This window comes from Periophthalmus magnuspinnatus, chromosome 14 (genome assembly GCF_009829125.3).
Source record: "Periophthalmus magnuspinnatus isolate fPerMag1 chromosome 14, fPerMag1.2.pri, whole genome shotgun sequence".
NCBI classification, from domain to species: domain Eukaryota; kingdom Metazoa; phylum Chordata; class Actinopteri; order Gobiiformes; family Gobiidae; genus Periophthalmus; species Periophthalmus magnuspinnatus.
In genome coordinates, this window is record NC_047139.1 from 12,983,220 (window position 1) to 13,010,310 (window position 27,091).

The 27,091-nt window shown below is 37.4% G+C and overlaps 2 protein-coding genes across 3 annotated transcripts in view; one reads left to right on the top strand and one right to left on the bottom strand.

The window, feature by feature from the left end:
• The first annotated feature begins 1,290 nt into the window (after positions 1 to 1,290).
• On the top strand, positions 1,291 to 11,376 carry htr3a (5-hydroxytryptamine (serotonin) receptor 3A). Its single transcript, XM_055226703.1, has 9 exons — positions 1,291 to 1,363; positions 3,757 to 3,923; positions 4,572 to 4,616; positions 4,863 to 4,972; positions 5,750 to 5,919; positions 6,596 to 6,756; positions 7,790 to 8,000; positions 9,589 to 9,831; positions 11,063 to 11,376. Exons 1-9 carry the CDS (start codon positions 1,291 to 1,293, stop codon positions 11,374 to 11,376), a joined length of 1,494 nt encoding a protein of 497 aa, XP_055082678.1.
• Positions 11,377 to 20,259: 8,883 nt separating this feature from the next.
• Positions 20,260 to 27,091, bottom strand: part of zbtb16a (zinc finger and BTB domain containing 16a) — a 238,221-nt gene continuing 231,389 nt past the window's right edge. For both annotated transcript variants that reach the window (XM_055226546.1, XM_033977966.2), the window contains exon 7: positions 20,260 to 26,604. In XM_055226546.1, the coding sequence (XP_055082521.1) occupies positions 26,375 to 26,604 (230 nt within the window). In that variant the 3' untranslated portion in view covers positions 20,260 to 26,374. The remainder of the gene's footprint in view (positions 26,605 to 27,091) is intronic.

The window sequence follows — 27,091 nt, forward strand, 5'->3', positions numbered from 1 at the left end:
CGGCTGTGTGCTGCTCTCAAACTTAAAACACTCTATTCCTTCTTCTAATGTCATGTGGTAATACAGGAAATACTCCACTGTGTTTTTAAACTGCCTGCACTAGAATCAGTTTGATCATTTCAGACCTGTATTTGCCCAATTTTGAAGCTGTAGCTATTGTTTTAGCCTAATTGAAATGCTTCACTCCTCCGTGCACCAGCAGATAGATACTTTCTACTGACAATCTCAAGTGTACAAAAGGTAAAATAAAAATATTCAAAAATAAAAGAAACATAGGCTTGTCCAAACTATGGCCTGGGGGCAAAATGTGGCTCTCAGACCAATTTTTGTTGGCCCTCAGGCTTCCTGCTAAATTCGTCTAAATAACCAAAAATATTTTACTGCAAATTTTAGAGGATTCTGCTCTTATGACTTAAATAACAAGCATTTTGATCTGATGCAGACTTAACATTAATGTTCCAAGCCTTAATACATTTTGACTAATTCACTACTGTCCTGTATGTGTGTTGCCCTGTGCTTCATATAATTCATATATAGCCCTCAGTGAAAACAGTTTGGACATCCCAGGTATGTTTTTGAGAAGGTAACAGCATTATACCATGGCTTAAAGCTCACAATAGTCAGTTTTGTGTAACATATGACCTTTAAAAGTCATACGTTAAAGGCACTATGTAACTTTTTTTGTTGTGGGTCTATTACATGTTTGTTTCCATGAAGATGCTATTGCTTTGTATCTTGCTACATAAAGACAAGCAGGAGATGCTACCAGGCCAAGTTACAGGTCAGACCTGTGGAGAAGTGACTGAAGAAGTGCTAGGATTTCATGTTTTTAAGGTCTTTTTGAGCAATAAAGAAACTTTCTATTATTTGCTGAAATGTTACTCAGTGGGCCTTTAACAAATGCACTGTAACTAACCTGATGTTATCATTAGAATTAAATTTGAATATTTTTCTTTCAATACTAAATGTTGAACTTTGACGAGCCTCTTATCAAAGTTCAGCAATGCAATATGAACAAATCTAAAATAGTTTCTATTTTGTTATAAAGTGTTTACATTATGCTTCATGAAAAATATGTTTGCCCTCAAAATTGCAAAAAAAATACTCCATATTTTTCCCTCCAAAGATAATGCCAGTATAATGTATAATGTATTAATGGGGATGAGTAGGGCAGTGAAGTAGAGATGCCCTCGTGCCTAGTGTACTCCTGTCTGTGCATGTGGGACGTCCTATTGTCTGACACTGTTAGTATTGCAGAGGAGAGCACACCAGAGCAGACCAGAGCACAGCATGGACATGAGGACTGCACTCATCTGCATGGGGCTGCTTTCTCTAGCACTGTGTGGAGCAACGGGACGGACTGGTAATACAAGAATTCATTTATTCTGAAAATCTAATTATTATATGAGCTTTTATAGCTATTTATAACAGGACACCCTCCAAGTGAATAGGAAAAAAAATATTTAGAGATATCAATTTGAATCTTTCTCTGTAGTTTGCTCATATAAATATAAGAAAGAAATGTATTATAGTTTTTCATCATGTCATGTTTTCATTTTAATATAAGATATTATGTATGAAAACTGCCAAAATTGACCATTTTGGAACGTATTTATTGCAAAAAGTAGATGGAGACAGATTTTAATTTCTTGCTTTATTTTGTTGACATACCTGATTCTAAAACTATTGGATATATTATTTAGTATTTGAGGAAACTAAATACGACTAAAAAATTGCCCAAAAGTTCAAATTTCACCTCATGTTTTTGAGTTAAAACTTGGAATTAGATATAAACAATCCTTCTGTACATTTCATCAAAATTTTGTCAAGTACAAGATTGTAAAGTTTGGTGTCTGTGGGTGATACTTTAATGGGTGGTCCTTATGTCCCTATGGGGGGGACAAAATATTAAATTGCATTGTGGATAATTTAGTTCCACATGAAAAGCTTGCGATCAAACTGACCAACAAACAAAACAAAACAAGTGTTTCCTGTAGTGTCTCTCCTTATTTACCCATTATTTAAATTCAAATGATATAGAGGTTGGTTTGGATGAGCAGCAAAACGGAAGTGACAGAAGTGATTTTTTTCTTTTACTATAATATGGAAGGTTGTTTTAAATCATTAACTATTTTGCCAGTGCATGAAGCTTCTTTGTCTTTAAACATACTGTAGGACAAACTGTAAAATATTTTATTAATGTATTTATTTTTGCGAAATAACGCCTTTACTTTCTTTTATATAGTGCATTATTTTTAAAAAGAAATATTTCAAATAAATCCCATGGACGTGTTCTGTTTGTTTTGCACACATCTATACTCTTTTATAATAACTACAATTTAAGTAGTCTGAATAAAACATGGACAAAAACTTAATTCATAAAGAACAAATAGTTTATTAGAAAGGATTCAAGCTTAGAATACCTCTGCCAATGGCTCCAATTCACTTTCTATTGAAAAATGGTCACCCCTCCCTCTGTAACTGCTGCTGCCAGACTCATCATTTTGGTTTTAAAATGTTCATTTTAACCTGCTCTACATGATCCTAGTATTTTATTTTCTGCTATTTTGTCCATAAATTAAGATATGAACATTAATAACAGACAAATCAGATGCCTTCTTTCCCCTGAAGTTTCTTCCTCTAGCGTTAGCAACAGGTTTAATTGACAACGTTTCTATGCACCCGCTCCCTGCTAAACCAGTGGTGCAGGTGGGAAGGGGCAACCCCTTTAACAGCCTCACTCTGGATTGGCTCTTTGTTTCTACAATAGTCGTGGTCAGAATTCCAAATATGGAATGCCATAGGTGACAACACACTCCCTTAGTCCACTTCTTTTTACATTTTACATGCGCACACTTATCCCAGTTATCAGCCTTATCCCAGATAGTAACAGCCCCACAGCGTCAGTTTAGTTTAAGAGCAACACAGATAGCCACAGATGTTAGCCTGGTGTTAAAATGTGGCTGTATTAAACAGTACACAGCTTTATTTTGTTTACTAATAGATATAGATAGATATTTTATAATAATATAAAATATTATTAATTTAAAAGTTCTGGTAGAAGTTTGAATCATTTTGGGAAAATAACTGCTCCTACCATATTTGTTACTTAAGTTTGCACATGCTCAGTACGGCACCAGTGTCAGAAATCAGGATATATCCCACAGTATCAGAATAACCCAGTGAAAGTACCCAGTGGTTTCTCATAACCAGGACACTGGCATATGCAGGATACTGAAATCAGGATACTGCATTCAGCTGAACACTCACAGAACCAGGACACTTAAAAAAACAAGATAACCAAAAAAACAAGATACCCGTGCACTCAATTCCAATTTCACCAAAAATGCAGAGACAATTTACACAAAAGGAAGGCATTTTTCTGGCAATTTAAACATTAATTTCACAAATTTATTTTTTGTCTTATCACAACAATAGCACAATTCAGCATTAACATTATCGTTGCTAGGTAACAGTATTGGAATTACCTCTGCGTAAAGTCATATCTGTCCTCCCCCACGTCCAACCAATTCATTTAACCAGGAAGTACAATTATAAACTTCATCAACTTTGAAAAAAAAAAAACTGGGGAAGATTTTCAGTAAAATCTTAAATAAAACTAAGTTAAATATGTTTTAGTGAATATGCACTTTAAGTCTTTGTTCATGTCTTATTAAGACTAATAAAGGTGAAGTTATTGTGATATCACAAAAAGTAATGAACTACTATATAGTATGTAATTATAGTACTTTACAGTGAAGAGGTCTGGTGCTGGCTCGGCGGGCAGGTTTGCTAATGCCACTCTGGTGCGTCTGTCGGAGTACCTGAGCTCAGGGTATAAGAAAGGAGTGAGGCCAGTGAAGGACTGGAGGAGCTCTACTGTGGTGGCCATCGATCTTATGGTCTACTCCATACTCAACGTGGTCAGTACCACTACATACACAGTATAACAACTGACACATTGCAGCTGATGCTGATTCTGTCTGAAGCTCTGCTACTCAAGTTAGACTTTAATCTGAGCTGAATGTCCACAGCACGATAGTGAGACATGGACAAGGATCAAACTTAGAACTGTCCTATTACCAAAGACGACCTGTGATTGATATTTTGGACTCTTGGTCACAGAGTGAACCTGCCATCACATTTTTCTAACTTTTACAACACAAAACACCAGTAGGACATAGCATTAGCCTTAGCTAGCCTTTGTAATTAGAGAGTCTTTACCACATGGAGTCTAGAGACTGACATTGGCTCAGACAAACATTAATCAAAGCCACGTCTGATCGTGTGTACCAGCACACAGTGTGCATGGTTTAACCATGATTTAACCTCCTCACATCGTAAATACATCCAGCATTATTACATAACCAATAAATGTTATATTGTATAATTAATTTTTATGAACATAATTACATTGCATGGACTAGATGGATTGCATAAAGTTAAAGAACACATTTTAAAAAAACTAATAAACTGGTACAGAACACAAGAAGTAAACAAATAATGCACAATCCATTTACGTTAGGAACCAAACAGAAGATTGTTTACGAGATATCACTGTTATTTTACAGGATGAAAAGAATCAGGTTCTGACGACGTATGTGTGGTACAGACAGGTAGGACAATTGTATACAATTTTATTAAAATGTTTTAGTTTGATATAAAAGAATACAAATTAAAATGGAAATATTTTAGCATGTCTAAGTGTGTTCTTTTTAAATAATTTGTCGTATATAAAAGTAGATTTTATTTGATTTGAGATACCATATTCTTCAGAGATTATCAGTGAGAATAATGTCAAACCACAATACACCATAATACATTTATTATTGTATTACACTGCTGTTGTCTTGTGTGTTGAGTCTTGGACAGATGAGTTCCTGGTGTGGGACCCAGAGGACTTTGATGATGTGAAACAGGTGTCTCTGCCCACAGCCAATGTGTGGGTGCCCGACATCCTCATCAATGAGTTGTAAGTCATACCATTAATAATACAGTACTATTTCACATTTAAAATCCAACCATATCCTAATTTCACTGTATTGGGAGACTTTTAAGGTTGTCATATTTTTTTTAATTAATTTATCAACCATTGGATTTCTATAACGCTTTTCAATGCACCCATTGCATTATTCATTTACTCTACACATTGGCAAGACTGCTAATCTGCACTATCCGCCCCTCTGACCAACACTCACTCCACATTCATTCCTAAGGACAACAGTTTTTTGCCCCACTGTAGCAGCTGATGTTCCCTGTAGTCTCCCATCCATGTGCTAACCAGGCCCATAAAAATAAAAATAAAACCTGAAACTTTGTGATGTTGGCTATACTACATACTACAAAAAACAAACAAACAAACAAAACAAACACACACACACAAACAATGCAAACAAACAAAAATGGACAAAAGCACAAAAAACATTGCATTATATAACTATGAACAAATATGTTCATATATATACTGTGCTTTGGACACTCTTCATTGCATTCTTCATTCACTCCACACCTGTTAACCACAGCTGCCCAGGATTAGACTGGCAGAAGCGAAGGTACCAACCTGCACCATCAGCCTCTCCCTTCACCAATAACCACCTCCTTACACACTGCATACAAGAAAAGGTGGGTCTTGCCAAAGGACACAGTAACACTGCTCTGGTTCAAAGTGGCATGGGCAAACACTCTAACCTTAGCCACTACAGCCCCTGACCACTGGTAAATAATGTGTATATGCTTCTTATCTGTGCAGTGTAGATGTGGGTAAGTCTCCGGACATCCCCTACGTCTATGTGACACACGATGGACAGGTGAGGAACTACAAGCCCATCCAGGTGGTCACAGCCTGCACCCTCAACATCTACAACTTTCCCTTCGATGTGCAGAAGTGCAGCCTGACCTTCCAGAGCTGGCTCCACACCAGTAAGAATATCTCACTGTACTATTTCAGTTCACATTGAATTGGAGGATGCATGTTGCTAATATCGTAAGTTAAATTGTTTTGAATCATTTGAGCATGTTTGAGTAATCATGCATCCTGGGACTGTATACATTTACTTTGTTACGTTCCACCACTGCTTTTCAGGCCAAGACCCCAAAATACCAGTATGAATTCCCCACTACGACATGTGTAATAATGTCAATTGGCAAAACAATTCAGTTTATATTTAATTGTGTGTTATTTTAGTATGTATTATGCTTTTTTGCCCATTTTCACTCAAATATATTGAATTCAATGTCACAATTTAAAAGGTATATCTCCCAAGTAATCTCGCAACCCCCTCTTTTGGTGACACTGTCAGGTCAAATAAAAACAGCAAATAATTAAATGCAAGATAAACAAGATTAATGCCATACTGTGACACATTCTTGACAAAGCTATAACAAAAATATGGCAGATCCCCCATCAAAAAGTTGTATAGTTCACCTTGATCTCACATAAAAAAAAAAAAAAGTTGGTGTCTAAAAGAACTTTATAAAGCCTGAATCATTTTAGCTCAATTTAGAAGCTATAAACAAATCAGTAAATATGTATATTTTTGGTGAATTGGTTATAAAGGATGACTGATAATGTGTGTATGTATATGGCTGTGTTTAGTTGACGACATAAACATCACCCTGATGCGGAGCCCAGAGGAGCTGAGGGAGGACAAGAGTGTGTTTATGAACCAGGGCGAGTGGGAGCTGCTGCACATCCTGTCCAACTACAAGATCTTCAGTGTGGACAACGACGACTACTACGCCGAGATGAAGTTTCATGTAAGCTCCACTCACATACAGTAAAACCAAGGACTATTGTTGGGCGTTTGGGCTGGATTCTAACCATTTGAAACGTGTGGTAGTGGTCAGGAGGAGAGCACTAGCTGTAGCCACAAACATGTGCTTTGGGATAGCTGAGAGAAGAGCAAGACTTGTAGATTTCCACTGATACTTTGTTTATTACATTTTTAAAAAACATACAATGCCAGGTCTCCATGGTGCTAAGTCAGAATCATACATGAAAGAGAGATGAGTCAGTTTTATACCTGTACTGCACATTACGTGAGTTGTAGAGCACAGAGGTGACCCTACAGTGCATTAGAAATAAAGAGGCACCACCATATGGCACTATCAAGCACTACGACATTAATAGTGACTGGTAAACATGCCATACTTAAGATATTTTTGAATCTTTCTCCTAGCTCTCACAAATCCTTTGATTCCAATACCTACTTCCTTCTATTGTGGTTGAAAATAAGGTAACCCAACTTTAAAAAAGACATATTGTGCTTTTGTCTGCTATATAGTTATCATCTATGACACCTGTAGTTCATAATGTTGTATTTTGGACATTTTAAATCACAATATTAATCTAAAATGACTTGAGGTAGCCAATGATGTATTAAGAGCTGAATCCCACCTGCCCCTTTATGCTAAACTGCCGTAAACATCATCACAACAAAGTGCCACATGCTGTCAGACCCTCCAGGCTGGAAGAATGGCGAGGCAATGCTGCTGAATCCAACGTGTATCGGCGATTAAGAAAATAAAACGGGAGAACGAAGTAAGTACAGAGCAGTGGGCATATGGAGCAATGACGTTTTGAATGCAGGAGAAAAAAAGATCACTCAAACATGCATGGATTACTCTTACTGGTAAAATAGGTCTCTCTCAAAAGGCATTTACTGCTCCATTTATTTTTCATAATCAAATCTTATGTTTTCTCTTGCCTTATGAAAACTGTGTGTCGTCCAATCCCTACTTGCCATTGTTCAATAAATCATGTAGTCAGGTAAATATCTCGCTCCTATAGGTGGTGATCCGGCGACGCCCTCTCTTCTACACAGTGAACCTCCTCCTGCCCAGTATGTTCCTCATGATCATGGACGTGGTGGGCTTCTACCTGCCCCCGGACAGTGGGGAGAGAGTGTCCTTCAAGATCACACTGCTGCTGGGCTACTCCGTGTTCCTCATCATCGTGTCCGATACTCTGCCCGCTACTGCCATCGGGACACCTCTCATAGGTATGGTATGTAGTTGTACACTAAATATTTCACACCTAAACTCCGCCCACAACCACATTTCAAATAGAGCTGCTAAACTGGGTAGTACCTGAAGGACTAAAAAGGAGAGTGAGAGGGAGGAGGGGTAAGGTCTGGTGGTATAAGCAACAGTGTTTGGTCTAACAGGTATCTGCTCTTCAAGGGCAGTCCTGAGTGATGTTACATAGTACTTGAAATTGCAGAGGCCACTGAAGGCAGCACACATTTAGATTGAGGCGTTTTGACCAGAAAGCTGCAAATGTACCTAATGTACCTTGCACTAAAATTGCCAGACATGATAAGGGATCAGTAGATGATGTTATTAAAACATGAGATGCGCTCTGTAACCTTTCTGTTGCAAGATTCTTTATGGTTAATGCCAGAGTATCGAGTCGAGAGAGACGGTCTGCTGTGACTGGTCATTTGAAGTGATGAAATTTAGGAGTTTTTTATATTTTATTTAAGAAACCTGTTTATTACTATAGATGCTAACACATTACCATGGCAACCAGAGCTACGTGATTACTGCTGTCCCTCCGGACCCGGCTATATGTTATTAAATGAATCTAACATGCATTTATTTAACTACATGTGTTTTTATAGCTCATAAATACATAGAACAATATGTATTCTTACAGTGAGTGGATACAGTCTTCTTTGAGACAAGCAATTACTTGCTTAGTAACCATGGTAAATATAAACAAATGCAAAACATTTTCACACTTTAATGAGCGAAGACCCTGGAGACAAGGCGGTTTAGTGGCTCAAGGATTTAACAACAATATGTATGTGAGCTAATGCAAGGAACAGGATCCAACTTTCAGAGGCGGGTAGAGTAGCCATTTTACTCAAGTAATAGTAACATTACTTCAGAATAATATTACACAAGTACAAGTACAAAGTATTTTGGAAAACTGCTACTCAAGTAAGAGTAACTTAAAGAGTAACTTTCTGGATGTAACATCTGATTTATAATTTGAAGTTAATGTAATTGAAAGGACAAAATATTAAATAATGCACAAAATCTGGTATTTTCAAAAAAAATGATGCACAAAAACAACATTATGTCTGAAGGAGTGGTGCAAAAAACACAAATGCTGAAATGTAATATTATCACCATAAAGTTGTTGTCACGTTTAAACTTCACTCATAATGGGACCAAACTAAACTGAGTAACTAAAAATGTTGTAGGAGTAAAAGTAGGCTGCTATAAAAGCATGATTTCATTAAAAAGTTGCTCAAGTAATTTTGGTTGTATTATTTTGTATGGGGCTGCGAATCTTGACAGCAAATAAGTTGTTGTTGGGGGACTTGTTGTTGCACATGACCATTGAACATTTGATACAAACCAACCTACTTTATATAATATTTTACCGCCAAAATTCTCCATGGAAAGGAACGTTTTTTTCACTTAACCGGAAGTGCTACTACAAAGAAAATGCGGTGAAGTTGCATTTACGGAAAAAGTGGGCAGGGTGTTATAAGGTCAATACTAACAAAGCTACTACCTGGACTAAACCAAGACTATAGTGAATATATATTTTTTGGTATGTATACTTTTATGTCATAGGTGTGTACTTTGTGGTGTGCATGGCCCTCCTGGTGATCAGCCTGACAGAGACGGTTCTGATCGTCCGCCTGGTGCACAAACAGGACCTTCAGCCCCCGGTCCCTCACTGGCTCAAGTACCTGGTCCTGGAGAAGGCCCCGGTGCTCTTCTGTATCCACCAGAAACACCGGCTCTGCTCCAGGCTCTCCTCCCACTCCCAGTCATCCGACCTCGAGCACTACAAGGACAGCAATTATGGCACTAGTAAGAACACCTTGTATTGGAGTGGATTGTCATAGTTAGTTTTATTTTTTTATTTAATCGTATAGTTCAATAGTTTAAAATGCTTTGTCAAATAATTATTTACCATAGGGATGCTTCAGCCATACTATGTTCTCCAACTTGTATGTGTATTTCTTGTTTCTTTTTTCTTGCACGCATGTTTTTTTGTTTTTTTTCTGCAATTGTAGCTACTATTATGATCCTGACAAATGAGCCAAAAAAGGTTGACATAATAATAATGCTTTACGTTAGTACTGTGCTTTACTTAATTCACAAGACTCTCAAAGAACGTGGTCATTCTCTCATTCATTAGACCCAGCTGTAGTAAACTGTAACCACCGCTGCCCATGGAGTGGACTGGTGGACTAATCATTTGTCATAACCTGACTGAATTAAATTGTGTACTGTAAGCCTAGTTTCATATCATACTTTTATGTATTTTTTCGCTCCGATATCTGTACTTTTACTCAAGTAACAAATGTGAGTACTTCTTCAACCACTGATATGTATTAAGCAGCTTTTAAGGTATTTAAGTAAGTATGGGATGTAAAAAAATGATTACATAATCCGATCGAGGCTAGCAGAATGTTTGGAAATCTGACCCCGTATATCACAACAACCAAGGAGCCAATCAGGAGCCAGGTGGTTCAAGGTAACAGCCCTTCCTGCCTCCACCTCTGGTTTGACAAGGGTCGGGCGCTTAGCAACAAGATTTATAGACAAACCGGGGAAATAAAAACCCCAGGATCACGTAGAGCGAATCTATGAAGCCAAATTGTGTACCCTTCCTATTTGAAACATGGCAGGTGAGATATGAACATTTATATATTCAGTCTATGGCTGTGACAGTTTTTTATGATTATATCTTGCAGGAATACTTCAAATAAGTTTTATGTTTACTGAATCTGGATAAATGAGTAGAGAAATTCGAGCGCACTGTATGAATCAAATATAAAATGAATCACCGCTGATGAACTATGAAAGTTAGGCTACCACTAACTACTATACAGAACAGAAGAAGTCTAATGGATGAGTGGTGAAATGTATCAATCCAAAAAACAGTCCAGTTGACAAAATAAAAATATCTTTTAGCTGGCTCAGAGAGACTCCAAAACTTTATAAAACTTACCACAGGGCAAATATTAAAGACTGGCACAGCACATCTGTATATAAAATACTTTAAATACCACTTAGTTTCTTGTGTCTTCTACAGCCCAGTGCACCCTCCATCACAGCACTGACTTCAGCCGCAGACGCAGTCACCACGATCGCGATGGGGGGCTCCTTTTGGGTTTCCCTTCCTCCAGAGACCCACCGCCGCCCCCTCCTGTCATGAACAACATCCTACAAGAAGTCACAGCCATCCGACATTTTCTGGAGAAGAGAGACCGCTGCCGGGAGGTGGCTAAAGAGTGGCTCCAAGTGGGTTATGTCTTAGATGTGCTGCTATTCAGGGTCTACCTGGTTGCCATGGTAACCTACAGCATCACCCTGGGTACATTATGGGCCGTGTGGCAGGGGGCTTGAGTCTATAATAACAATATTTAAAGTGTGTTTAAAGTGAATCGTAATGGTCCTATTGTGGTGCCTAGTGGAACCCCATAGGAACAAAATGGTGGAATTTGTAACGTAGACCACAATGGACTCTAGTGTTTGTCAGTCCAGTTTAAAAATATGAGTGGAAAAAGGTGAGTGTGAAAGCAATAGTTTATGACAAGGCGGAATCTGAAGGTTGAAAATTAGCTAATCGGAAAAGCTCCATGTATTTCAGTAAATTCTGTATTGCCCCAGTACAGGTACATTATATATGCAGCTCTTGAGGTCAAAATATATCTGCTGTTTGCTGTTTTATTGTCCGATAATTAGGAAGTGAGCGTTAGCATGCTCATTGTTGTTAGCTTTACTCTGCTCTGGTTTCTGAAAGTTGTGAAAAACGTTTATAAATTCAATGGAGTGAATAATTAGGATGCTTGGAATGTATAAGGTAAATGAGGAATAACTTTGGACCACTGCAAACTGTTTAAAACTTGTTCTTTTTCCCATGTTTTTAAGACAATACATAACAGGTACATTAATATGTTCAGATTATTTGCTAATTCCTTCAAAGTTGTTCTGCAATGTGTGTGTGTGAGTACTTTCAAATGGTAAAGGTCTTTTTAATGTCTGAAATAGTCACGTTATTTTACTAAGATCCTCTGCATGTAAGGAGTCACTACATAAAATTGTTCTTATATGTATGAAATAAGTGAAGCTTGTGATTAAAGGTGCAATTTGTAACTTTTCCGGTGGAGAGTCCTGGTAGTTTCCATGGATATATTATTGCATAGCTTGGAATGTTCCACCATATGAATTCATCAATTTTGCAATTATTAAATTACTCATGTTTTTTTTATTGCAAAAGAAATACCTTGAAAGTTTAATGCCATACTGTGGGACATGCAGGCAAATCAATAACATGTCCATGGAGGCAAGTACATGGCAGACTGTCAACCAAAAATATTACATAGTGCACCTTTAGAGGATGTACAGTGTTCCATTACAAATTTAGAAAAACACCAGAATACTCCTTTGTGTTCACCTTAAAAATATTCTTGTGTTAAGTAGAAATATTGAATCTATGCATTACTACATCAGGGAAGAAATGGCAGAAGTTATAAGAGGAAACTACACTTTACAGCCAGAAGGGGGTAGCAAACACAAGCACATCAGCTGAACGTTGGGCTGTGAATGGATGGATTGGTACAGTTTTTAAAAAGATATCCATTCTCTAAAGTAATGCAAACATAAATAAATAAATAAATGAATAAATAAAGCACATAGTTGGATTCCAGACGTGAAGCATAATTTTGTTTCATATTTACCACAACTCCATATATATGTAGTGCAACATTGTAATTTTTAAAATAAAATTAAGTTAAACAACCTAGTACGAGTTGTGTATTAAATCACCTCATTAACTGGATATAATGTTTGAGATGTAATTAATTTTAATTTGATGTGACAGTTACATTTAACATTTAAAATAAATTGTACTTTTCTTGCATACTTTTACAATTCTTATTTATTTATAAACAATATAGAATGTAAGTGATTTGTTAATTTCGCAGTGTGTAACATTTAGCCAAAAATAGCCAAAACATTTTTTTCATTTTATTTATTTTTTCACTGTTAATATGTTTCCTCACCTGAGTTGACTAGGAGAGGCATTCAACTGCACAGGTTAAAAAGAAGCCTGTATCTCCACAAACCTGACTCTTATTTTTACTTTATATTTATATGTAATTATGCACATGGCGTACCACCTCTAGAAAGTTACATTCTGTAACTTTAAAGTGTAATGTACCTTTAAAGACCTAATTCTCAAAACTATCACCTTTAACTCAAAGCATTCTTAGTAAAGATTTTGTATTTTTGTAGCTATGTGCGTTAGGGTTGTCAAAATATTCAAAATCAGATATTAATTGATACTAAAACTAGTACTGAAACGAGATACTCATTTGAGCAGGTATTGGCACAAAAAAGTCACATTTAGAGTACAGAAATGAACCTTTCCAGAATAGCTTTAGAATGATCTTGGGTTGTGTCAGAATAAGTATAAGAGAGAAAAATCTTATATTATTTATTTTTTGATTCACAAAAGCCTTGTCCCTCCATATTGCTTTGTCCACCACCAGAGCTGCCTTTCCTTTTTTATATTACACAATTGGATCAAAGTGGCACCAGAGCAGCAGAAGTGGCACAAAAACAGCTCATTTCCTCTTTGCTTTTGGCCACACACAGAGGAACTGTCCACACAGCGGTGCTGGGGAGCGGTGGGACATTATAAGAGGACGGACAGCTGTGCTTTGGTCGCTGCTTCATAAGTTTTACACATCAGGGGAAAAGAGAGCGACACTGCAGTTATTGGTTGGTTTCATAACATGATAAAGAAGTTGAAAAGTGAGATGGAGGACAGGGAGAATTCCAGTACTACTACTACCAATACTACTACTACGACTACGACTAGTACTACTACTACTACTACTACTACTACTACTATTACTATGACTACTTCTACTACCACCACGGACGTTCTAAAATAGAAAGCCTTCTCTTTTAGCACAGTAAATATTGATTTGGTTTCTTACTATAGCAAACAAACAGTTAATTAATAAAGATTTATGCTTAGTAACCACTTAATACCATAACTCCTAAGCCCTATCCCGTCGCGTTGCTCTCAATGCTAAGTCACTCCCCCTTCAGAGCATTATCACAATCAGCGTGCATCCTGCTAATGAAACTTCACATCAGATCAGGTTTGTAACGTTGTTGTGTACAGTTTTGTATCATGGGTGACACAGTCTAGTGGGCAGAGCATTGCACAGAATCATACAGCGAACTGTAAGGAGGGTTCAAATAGGACATGGAAGAGATCGCTAAATTACTGAAACATGAATGAATGACATCTAAAGCCTCTTTGGGCATGTTTTTGATGAGGGAACAATATAACATGGCAGAAAGAACAACAAATAATTTTTCATACTACCCCGTCTTTAAGGAAGATTCAGCCTTAGTAACTACTTAATTAATACCTTTACTCCCATCTGTAACCCCTTTATTAAGTATAACTAAGCCTGAATGATTCTTAATGAACTAATTGTACATTATGAATTAAGCCTATAGCTGCAAACTATTATTGCTAATTCTCAATTACTAGATGCTCCTGAATGTCTCGTGGTCTCCATTCACATTTATTTGGTTCTTTGACTCGCTGTAGTTGGAGACAAGAGTCGTCTGACAGATTTAAGGCAAAGATGATTTGAATTTGGTTGTTTAGCACAGTCATTCCCAAACTGGGGATCGAGTACTCAAAGATTCTCAGGGTTTTTTTTTTTTTTTGCTTGGGATCCAGAATACACACTTCTTCTGGACTTTACAGAGATGTGAGTCTGGACACTGGTGAATCTCCCCGTGACTGACAGGCGGATTAGTCAACCAGGGAGGTGAAGGGTTTGTTCAAGCACAAAAGTCTGTTAATCTGAGATGGGAGACATTTGATTTTACATTTGTAAATGATGAGTGATCAATGAGCTCCTTGTCCCACATGCGTCACTGCACAATCACGTTTGGCCAGGCCTGAGATGCAGCAGGAGGCGTGAAGTCCAGACTGATATGAGTCTGTATTAAAAATACAGACTGATATAATTCTGGTTTTGCCAAGCAGGGGGTTCTTAGAAAAGAGGTCAAAAGTAGATCAGGTGAATGATAATGAAGATTTGGCATGTTAATTGATTCTATAAAGTACTTTTTAATTAGTTGTTGTTGTTCCATAACATCTTTATTAATGAGGAAATAATCATATTTTTCCTAACTTCCCAGATAAGAAAAATGTTGGAACCTCTGCTCTATAGTGAACTGTCTGTACATGTAAACAGAGTAAGAATGAATGTTTTATACATTTTTTGCAATAAACCCAAAAAAATGTATTAAATAAATGCAAGGTAGATCGGTTTTCTGCAATACTGAGGAACATTCCAAAAAAAACAATAACATCTCCATAGAGACAAGCAGGTCACAGACCCTCCACAAAGAAAAGTTACACATGCACATTTAAAGGAGCTGTACTTAATTTAAAGTTATTCCTCACTTACCCTATGGATTCCAAACGATCTAATCTAATTATTCACCATGATGGGTTTATAAATACTTCTCACAACTTTCATGGACCAGAGCTGAGTTTGCCATCACAGTAATGTTAATATGTAAACGACAACTAGCATGCTAACAGTGCACTTCATGATTATCAGACAATATAATGCTTTTTAAGTAAAGGCACATATTACATAGCTCAGTTAAAGAGCCTGTGCCACTGTACATTTTTCCCCATGTATTTGAGCAAAATGTGTCTGTCCCCAGTACAGACGTATTGTGTAAGCAGCTCTGCATCTGCAATTTTAAAACCTTTTACTGTCAGAGAATCAGAAAGTGCGCTGCTAGCATACTAACTTTACCATCACATTAAACTAAGTTCTCGTCTCTCAAACTTGTGACACAGTTTTATAAACTGATCATGGTGAATATTTATGAGGCTCAGAATACCATTTAAAGGGCTTATTTTGGGCTATTTTTTGATCTATGTTATAATGTTGTTTCCTCATCGCAAACAGACCTGGAGTTGTGTTTTGTTGCATTCACACGTGTTTAACACACAAACCCTGCATATTTAGGGTGAGTTCTGATGTCATGTGGTAATACAGGAAGTGCTCCACTGTGTTTTTAAACTCCATAGACCTTCACTAGAATCATTTGGATCATTTCAGGCCCAGAATTGCTAATCTCTACTGAACTAAAAGGAGCTGTTAACTTGAAAACTACCACTTCATGACATCACAAGGTGGAACAGAGCATTTTGAGATTTGGAGATGTAGACAGACTAATAATAAAGGGTTAAAACATGTGTGAATGAAACAAAACATAACTCCGGGTATGTTTTTGAGGAGGAAACAGCTTCATATCATGGCTTAAATCTCATAAGAGTTCGTTTTTGCTCAGATACATAGAAAAGAGTCAGGTACAGGCCCTTTGAACCTTGCATTGTAATTCATATAAATGCATTCATAACCTGCTTTACTCACCTTTCTTGAGTAAGCGTGAGTGAATGAGGTGAACAGACTGATGACTCTGGCCTTTCACGTTTGTCAAGACAACTTTACTTTTCTCTGACTCATTTCACAGAATAGAGCAGCTTTGTGTCCCTAAAGCCAAACAAATAGAAACGCCGGCTTAAGAGGTGACAGAGGGTGGAACTGTACCAAAATGTAACAAGATATACAGGATCAGTGAGCCCATAAAGCGCTGTAGGTTCATTTAGGTAAACACTTTTTACTCTAATGTCTAGAGTGTATTTACATTGTTTCGTGTGCTATTCAAATGAGGCCTAATCATTTCAGTTGAAATGCATATTTATGTTTATTTAAATAAGTATTATTTTTTATTTGATGGGATAGTACCTGTGATAAATATTTACTGTGGTTTAAAGTTTCACAAAAAAAAGATTTTCTGCCAAATTTTAAATATCGGTTTGACTATATTGGATTAAGTATGACTATAGTGGAACTGTATGTCTCCTGTTTTACAGTTTAAATGTACCACACTCACAACTGAACCTGTGTTGTCAGAGCCTTAACCTGCAGATAGAGGACACATTTAAGTTTGTCTCATTCTCAGTACATGGACAGGCCTCATGTGAAAGCTCAGAACCTCCAGAATTCCGTCACAGAGCTGCAGAGGCTGCACTAGCACTGATTCATGATTGGCTGCAGGTGCTGAGGTTTAAGTGGTGACGATTCAGAGAGAGGCATTTTAGGTTTAAACATAACAGATTTCAGCATTGAAACTGGCAACTCAAATGGGAGACTTGCGAGGCTCATTCTGCTTTCGGTTTGGATAATCGTCTTGAAAACCAAAACATCAAATAATAATGTAATAAATTACATTGTGTCCAATTAAGAATAAATGAGCATTATAACTGTTATCAATAAAATCTATATTTGATCTGATCATGTTTACCTCACATGTGGGGACACAGATCAGATCATGTTGATGGAATTTAAAATCAAATTTTTACATCCAATTACTATATTTTAATGATGTTAAAAACTTAAATTTAAGTCTTTAAGCTAAGAATGCCAGTGGAAAGATTCAAACTCATACTATATACTCTATTTCTATCATTCCCATGATGCCATCACTCACTGCCATATTAATAACCTTTACTTCAGGGCTCTCCAACTTGTAGTTCAGGAGCTACCAGTATCTCTCCACCCCCTTCCGAGTAGCTCTCCAAGGGATATCTGAATTATATGTATTGTGCTGAATAACTAAAATGTGATGAATTAAATGCCCATTAACAGTGTAAATGTATCACTTTGATGCCTAACTCTGTGACTAAAAAGGAAGACCTAAAACCTGCTGGAAGATCTCTCAGTCGGCCTGCCTCAGGATCCTCTGGAAGCGCTGGATAAAGCCTGTATGAAGAGGGAAGTCTGGGCCTCCACGCTCAGACTGCTGCCTCCACAACTCGACCCTAGATGAAGTGGGAGAACATGGATGGATGGATGGTTTATGTTTTATAGGCATCTAACTGTATCCATCCAAGGCTCTAAGGCCGTGGCTTTTATATCTAGTTATTTCCCCCCATTTTCATTTTGTAAAGATTGAAGTCGGGAGACCCCTGGTTTACTTGTTAGCCTGATGTTGCACATACTGTTGTCTATGAAGCACTACTCTGCTCTCATGCTTTACTGCACATATGTGGCTCAACTCTTCCTCTTCTAATGTAATGACACGTGCACGCTCATTCACGTGCACACTTCTGTTTTCATGTGCACGCTCCTCTTCCTCAGGGCCGTTCAGGGGCCGGACAGACAGGGGGCGGCGGTGCTGGATGTGTTAGCAGACAGTAGCATTAGCTCTGGGTTGGGGTGCGACGGAGGCACGGGGCCAGATGGAGAGCAAGGCTACATGAAGCGGGTGAGTTTCAGAGAATTGCATCAGTTCTGGTTTAGGGATATTTTTGCAGCCCAGATTGCACCCACAAAACAAAATCTCCATCTACATAACTTTATGCAAAATATGTTTTCTAGCTGCATTTGAAACATATTATTTAAAATGACTACATGCTCTGCCATAGTCATATTTACATGCATCCTCTGTTCATTATGTGTGAATAACTAAACCCTGAATCTTAAAGGCACAGTATGTAACTCTACTGGGCGAAGATACACCACCTGTTTGCCACAATGGATATATTATTGCCTTGTCTGGAATGTTCCACAGTATGGCATTAAATGTATAATCCCCATGGAGACGAGCAGGCTGTGAGACCATTCACCTGTTTTATTTTAGGTATTTTTGAGCAATAAAACAACTGCAATTAAATTAATGCAAGTTTAATGCCATATTGTGGCATTAAACTTGCATTAGTTCCAAAAAACAAAATTTTATCTCTGTTGAAGTCAAGGAGGTGGTGGAGCCTCCACCTGAAGGTCCACCTTTAACTAAACAGGATTATTACATAATAAAAGTCATAATACAAAAATATTTAATTTAAAATGATACATGTGATTTTTATATAAACCATAAAAATGTATTTGCTTTTTGTACTAAAGCTGTGAACTGCTTTGGAAAAACGCCTTTGTAATAATGATAATACAAATATAAACCCCTAAAGCCCTAAGGCCTGGCCCTGCCACCAAGACAAACAAATGAGTCTTTAAGTTTGTGACAAACTTAAACAATCACAGAGCAGCACTTTATTTGTCAGGAACCGAGAACTGAAAGAACCAAGTACAACAGGCCTATTTCAGAAGAAACACAGACTATTTTGTTTATGGAAAAATGTATAAAGGTAAGCACTTAGTGCATTTGTGGATGAGTGAGCGCTTATGGTTTTCTCTCAACTGAATTTAACTAAAATTTGATTTTTCTGCTTGTTCTGCTGCTATGACGCTTTCACCAATCAACATAAAGTATTTGTGTGAACGTTCTGATAGTTGATTCCAGTCGCTTTCAGCCAGAGTCCTCATAGATTGACGTGTAGATCTTTATTCAGATGGATACACACATCAGCCTGTGAGAGCCAGGTACAACACCACAGGACACTGTCCAGGCCTAGGACATTTTTAAACTTAAGGCCTACTTCTTCGGCCCAGTAGGTGTGTAATATTTATCACAAAAATGGAATGAAAGCCCAAATATTTTTACCTTCATCTATTTTGAGGCAACACAAATAAAAGTGTGCACATTTTTGCCTTTCATTTTTTAATTTTGCTTCTATTTCAGGAATAATTTCATTTTGCAGTTCACAATGGGCCCTGCTCTGTCTTTATTTTTCCGAACATTCATTTACTTTGTACTTCACATTGGAATAGAATAGTTATTTATTATAGCCTAGACCACATACCAACTATAACAAAATATTTTAGATAAACAGTACATCTGTATTTCATTACATAACCTGTGACATTGTGTGACAAGATACTCGGAATTAAACTAAAACACAAATATTTTAAAGTATTTATTCTGTTGACTAAGTATTAACTGCTGATTAATTTGCAAAAAAAATACAACTTGATACCAGTTTGATGCTTTTGTGTGCATAAATGTAAGAAAAATGTTTTTGTAATGATTTATCTAAAATAAGTTGTTTTTTTTAATGTAAAAACTACCAAAGACACAGTTAATACAGTTGTTTTTAGTTAAACTATACAGTTATATAAAATTTTCTTCTTTAATTGTACGTGTATGTAGGTATTACAGAAATTGTATTTTTTTATGTATTTATTCTCATTTATTCATTCATTCTTGCCCCATGCATTGAACTCGTACACATGCTATATAAAATTCACAACATTGACACAGGAGAACCTGCAGCATTAGATGGTTTATTTTTCCTTTTTTATTTTTTCACACTCCATCAGAGAACACTGAAATGTTACAAAGAGATGTGTCTGACTCTACATCGGAAAATAAACAGAAAGAAAAAACAAAACTATTCTTAAACGGTGGCTATAGATCGGTGGCACAACTCAACAACAACAAAAAAAATCGTACTGCCACGGTAACAAAAATATAGCACAATGTCGTATAGCTGGAAAAGACACGGGACCAGTTTTGCAAAGCTCTAATGCAATTTTTTATTTAATTTTGTTTAAATGATACATCAATAAGAGACAACAAAAAATATGAACTAAAACATAATAATTGGGCACCTTCTAAGATTAGGCTAAGATTAGGTGCTGAGGTAGACAAAAACTAGAAAAATTCAAATCATAATAAAAACACTATCTGTTTTTTTTTTTTTTTTTTTAATACAACTCGACTGGCACTTGTGCTGTCGCGACAAATGGAGCAGAGCAGACAACGCCAGGTAAAGACAGGGTAAAGAAAGCGTTTAGTTCAAATGCTTGGTCCGACGGGTATTGGTCCTCAGTGCTAAGAGATTGAAAACGTGGTTGGTGCAGGGAGACAGTTTGTGAGTGTAGACCTGGGATGGCACATGCATTTGCAACACTGCATGAAGGATGGCTACGTTGCTCTAGGAAACACCACACCAAAAACACACAGAGTTGCCAGCTCCAGGGATGCCATGATTCAACATCCCCACTTTGAGTCAAAAAGGTCGAAAATGTTATGTATGTACGGAAACAAAAAGAGGACAGTAGGCTAAAAAAACCCAAAACAAACAAACAAAAAACATATTGGAAGTTCTGAAAAATATGATGTATGAAAAACAAAAGAGGTAAAAAAAACTAACCCAAGAAATTTGTTTTGGCAAAAGGGGATCAGAAAGGCTAACAGAGAAATGCTTTTTGGGCTTTGTACTAATGTTATCAATAAACCTGTTGCTGAAATTCAAACACACAGGATGGATGTACGAATCCAAAGTAAAATGTTTTTACAGATAAATAAAATATTCGGCAATTTCGGCCACAAAAAGGTGAGACCAATGTATTAAAATGTGTTGTAGGCTAATTTTTTGAAGTTACATAGAAAGACATCACTAAGAAAAGCATTACTCCAATTCAGTTGTGTTGTTTAATTCAACTGCATTTACTCACTTATTTAATTTGCTATGACTCATTTGGATTGCCAACATGACTGATAAAAACATTTAAAAAAATCAAAAAGTTTAATGTTCAAGATGCTTAAGTAAGATTTTGATATCGATAGCTGACCAACAGGGTAAGTTCCTCTACTTTTTTGAAAATACTGAAGCAAACTAGGTGCAGAATATAAATCATATCAACTCATTTAACGATGACGTATCAATGTTTAACAGCTGCAACATTTTATCTAGTGCTGAAAATAACATAGCTAACAGTGACGAAACGTGAGGAAGCTATTCGTTTGCTATTAGTTGGCGTAAGTACATATTTTTTCATTTGTGTTGTCTTTTAAGTGCTTCTGTCAAGATTTCATTTGCATTTCTTTGAGCGAGTATTCAATTTATTCCATACATGTACATAACCATTAGCTATATTGTTAGCATTTCTGATCATGATAAAAAAAGAAAAAGAAAAAAAAAGAAAAAGAAATGTGGGGTTATTTTGGAGCGTCATGGCATCCCTAGGTAACTGTAGACACCATTTATATTTTTCTTCTGAAAGTACAGAAAACTAAGCAGATATAGATGGATATTTTTGTTGAACAACTTCCATTTTTAGGCACAAAGATAGTACAGAAACATCAGAGAAACACTGAGGGAAGAACTATATCAATGCCGATGAATATATAGAGTTTTTTCCAACATAGAGAAAAAAAAAAGTGGCATAGAATATCATTTTATTTTGTATCTGATTTGATTAGTGCATTTTTCCACCGAAACACACACACACAGTTACACACCCGCACTGTAAAAAAAACATTCAAAAGACAATGGGTCGGGTTTCGCGTTGTGGCTTTTCAGTCTCAACTGTCAAATGGGGATATTGTATTGGGGTGGATATGATTTTTGGGGGGCGGGCTCACACAATAGCCCCGCCCCTTTCGGCTCACAGTGTTAAGAATAAAATGGCAAGACACCACAAGCGGGACATGCCATCCCTTCTTTTTTTTTTTTCAAGTACAAAAAACAAAAATAAAATCGCGGACAAGTCAAGTCTGATTGAAAAATGACATAGATAAGAAGAGTTATCTCGACAGCGCCCCCTTGCCGTCTTGTATTTTTTAAATTTCACGGAAACACACACGCACGTTGTAAAATTTGTGGCGGATAGATTTAGTCCTTCACCTACAATGCGTTTTTGACATCCAGAAAAAGCGACACTTAATTTTACAATACAACATTTTTTTTTTCAACAATATCAAAGAGGAGCAAGGCCAAAAATGATTCACACCCATCGAAAGTAAAAAACATAGGAGACATACAAATAGTTGTGCCCTGCTTTAACCCTCCACAAATGGAAAAAGGACTGACACTGACTGAATACAAAAATATCACAATTTTTATATATCAAATTGCCTCTGTTGGCTCTTGTTCAGGAATACACTTATTTATTGTAGAGAGCTGAGAAAAAAACATCTTTTTGATTACCATTTTGCAGTTCCAATTGTCCGAACGCACTAGCCGCTATAGCTAACAAGAACCGGGCGCTTTCTCAAGAGGAACCTTCTCGCTCATTTTTTTTCCGTTTTCACATTATAAAACTACAATTCTATTCACATATTTTCAAGTTTAGATTCTTGCTTTCGAACTTCTTTCAAAAGCGGCAATACATCCTCCAAAAATCTTCCCTCAAACGCATCACTGTTAAGGCTTCAAAATTGCTTTTTTTGTTTGCTTTTTAAATCGGTTGGTTGGTTTGTTGGAGGTTGTCCGGGGAGATAATTTGTGTATTTTCTTTTTTAATTTTGGCTCATATCCGATCCCATAGTTTCTGACTGTCACCACTTCCCCCATTAACTGTAAGCCTATATACACACTCTAAAAAACAATCGTAAATCAACTCACAAGCAATGAGATGAAGTAGCAATGATGAAGTAATGCAAACACAACAACTCTTGTGCTTATGCAACGCAAAAAATAAAGAGGTAGCTTGTATAACATATGACCAAACTTCCAGCTCGGTAACAAGCGGGGTTAATACCAAGTTTGGTAACAAGTAATGCACACAGAAATAGACAAAAATTACAAAAAAAGAAAAAAAACAAAACTAAAAATCTCTTCAATTGTGGCACTTACGATATCTCTACGTACGCTATCATCAATGCATCGCAAAACATATGAAACAAAAGGGAAAAAAATACAACATGAGGTCACAAAACGAGGTAATTCAAGTACAATGTGTTGAGATCAAACTCAAAAAGATAATAAACAAAACAAAAAAAAAATCTAAAAATAAAAAGAGAGGAGACGAAGCGCGGGGGACACACAGTGGAAGAGTTGATTTATCCTAGTCAGACGGCTCCATCCCCCGACCCCCCCCTTTCTCCCCCTCCCTGCCCCGCCCTTCCCTCCTCACCCATTCTCCTGAGCTGCTGTTGGCCAATGGCTTGTCCAATCAGTGATTAGTTCCCTCCTCCAGCGGTTGTTTTGTTTATGTGATTGCTGTAAAATGTCCACCGTACCAACCGGAATTTGATGTTTCTTTGATGCACGTCAAATGCTGCCTTTTGCGGAAATCCAAGGCGAAGTTATGATATAATATTTCGCGGCAAAAATGTTTGGTAAACTATATAGTGAAAAGTGAAGCCAGGAATTATGTTATTTTTCTTTTGTATGTTTCCATAATTAACCGTAAAAGCATTTGCTTCGCTTCCTGGTTAACTTTTTTGTGCTTAAATTTGGAGGAATGAGAATTGTTCAACAGAACTAAACTTAAGTTAGCATATTACTGGAATTAAATACCCTTTTATGCCAAAGATAAAACTATGCTAAATCAAGTTCAGCGATGTAAACCTTTACAAGCTAGCTTGTAGCCTAAGCATAGCAGCATTTCAACTCTGCAAAGCTGATGCTTGCCATGCATTATGTTGCATACAAAATGGCATTTTTTAATACCAATAACATTTTTGGTAAGCTAGCCAGCCTTTGTGCCTACGTTATTTGAACTGCATTTTAGTCAAGTCTGCATAGATACATTCCAACTAGCAACACGATAGCTTTGAAAAGAGTAAGCTAATTCTTGGCTTCACTTTTACAAAATGGCAGTAGTCGCTGTAATGTCCCCGTCACGTCCATCCGACATCCAGACATCCATCTTTATATTAATCTACAGGCCTGAACATATGCTGTGTACGTCCTGGGAGCCATTCGTCTTCATCGGAAAGGCAGCATTTGACGGTGTTTGCATTTGAAGCACGAGTTTGCACCGGCCTTACAGTCTTTCACATTCATTTTAATGCCATATAACAGTCTCCACCGTGCTTCACTAGTTTTACAGGTGAGCAGCTGAGCCCATAGTACAAACACTGTCCCATTCCACAGGGCTCCCTCGGCTGTGTCAATGTGCTCAAATGGGGTGTAACCGTGGTGACCAACGTTTGCTTAGTTCATCATTATCGTGGACATTATGATCCGGGTAATGTACTTGGGTTATAGCAGTCCAGGTTATCTATTGCTGATACAGGTGAATAGGCTGGGTTTAATGTCCTGTAAATAGTGTATATGATGAGAATATATACCTTTGACATCAAACAGAGACTGTTGTCGTGAACGGTTTGTGCAATCAAGCCATAATGATAAACTACGACGCAGAGCTAAACGAAATATGATGAAAAACAATATCCAACAAAACTGAAGTCCATAGGTTGCCGCAGGTTCATTGGCGAGAACCGTCGAGCAAGATGGCGACCTCACCTCCAGCCCTTGATATGACAGAGATGAAGGACCAGGGAAGACTGCTGAGAAAAAAAACAAACATCTAAATAAAAACTTGGGAGGAGGATTCCAACGAACACAGCAGCATCTCCGTCCTCCCCCTCCAAACCAAATAGGTGCTTGGTTTGCAGTTTACATTAGTGCTCCCATCTGTCCAGTTCTACGGTTTCGTCTACTGCATATGCCGTGGAACTCTGCAGTGGATTCTCAAGGGCCACCCCGCACCGCGCACTGGGGCTTACACATGTTGCTATGCTAGCACGCTGGAGGTTTTAATTGGGAGGAATCTGGGCCTAGTCATTTGGCACAAATTTAGAGAGAAACAGCAGATTATGCCCAGATAGAGCATTAAGAACTTATCTGGAATATCATGAATTAGTTAAAAAAAATTGTTTCACTTAGATTTTTGGGGAACTCATAAAACACAAACTATATGGAAAATATTCTAACAAAAAAATCAGATTTTTAGTATACAAATTGATATTAGTCAAATTAATGTTAGAAATTGCTACATATCTAACAATACAGTGGTCAAAATAGTCCAAATTATTACCATTAAATCATAATGAATCACCAAACGTTACACCCTAGGATGACCCCACTAATATAATCATTTATACAGTTTAAACATGGAGATGCAACAATTGGTTGCATGTCTTTCAGAGGCAAAATCCTCATTACGGATACATTTAGAGCAAATCAGTGCTCTACTTACTTAGTCAAGTGACCTACTATTATATTCTATACACAACCAAAAGAAATGTTCTTTTTGGGAGGGATTCACAATTACATATTGGTGCTAAGGCGTCGATAGCCCTTGAGAATCAACGTTGTCCACCTTGCGGCAGCAGCATCCACACAGCACGTTTGCGGAGCTGCGTGAAATGACCTGAAACTGAAAGAACGCAGTTGCAGATGTAGTGAATGACCCGATGATTCCGAACATATTCTTGGAGACTCTTTCCCCAAAATGTCCAAAAAATGTCTTCCTTTTAAGTTTAGCACCCTAACACCCCGCCACCATCCCTGCCCTTTCGGAAAACTAATATCATTGAAAATCGAAACCCTTTCAAGTCTCGTCGTTGCTAACATTCTTTTGCTTGTTCCAACTCTCTCCTCCGCACTCTTCCACCCATCTCTTCCGGGTTACATTCCGTGGAGCGATCAGACGTAGCAGAGGTACAGGTAGGTCTTCTCGATGCGCCAGTCCGGGGGTATGTCCTCGGGCTTGTGGGCTTTCATGTGCTTCTGCATGGCGGACAGGCTGGGGCAGTACTCCAGGCAGATGGTGCATTGGTAGGGCGACGCGCCGTTGTGGGTGCGCAGGTGCTTGATCATGGCCGAGTAGTCCCTGGATCGCTGGTGGCACAGCTTGCACTCAAATGGCTTCTCACCTGAAACACAGACAAGATTTGGAATCAGCTGAGTATACTTTTCAATTTAAGTCTATATTTCTCACACATCTAATTGTACAGAGAATGTAAACAATATTTCTAGGGCTGTAGTCCTTTAGGTGATGAATTGGTTGATGGCGTCTTAGTCGACCAAAATTTGAATTAGTCAAATAATGATTTTATTTATGAGACAACAGCAGAGAGAAGCTGATGAGTGACATAACTAGTATTTATAAAAGTGTCAGATTAAACTCATGATTCACAAGTTTAATCTTTTTTGCATGAACTCCTGTGCAGGTGTAATCTTGCAGTTTGGGTCAGATACATAGAGATACGTAATAGTTTTGAGAGCTTTTACCACGCCCCCTTTTAGTTCACCATTTCATCTGCAGGAATTTATTCAGCCCGAAGTATTTCACAAACATTCAACCTGTGTATTAAGATGTGATCTTAATTTAGTCTAAATCAAATAGTAAGCTCAATGATG

Bases quoted from the DNA above. Each gene is read 5' to 3' on its own strand.
- htr3a (XM_055226703.1), top strand. From the start codon at position 1,291: ATGGACATGAGGACTGCACTCATCTGCATGGGGCTGCTTTCTCTAGCA. The intron at 4,617-4,862 runs GTAGGACAATTG...TTGTGTGTTGAG, and splicing joins CGTATGTGTGGTACAGACAG to TCTTGGACAGATGAGTTCCT. The intron at 6,757-7,789 runs GTAAGCTCCACT...TCGCTCCTATAG, and splicing joins ACGCCGAGATGAAGTTTCAT to GTGGTGATCCGGCGACGCCC.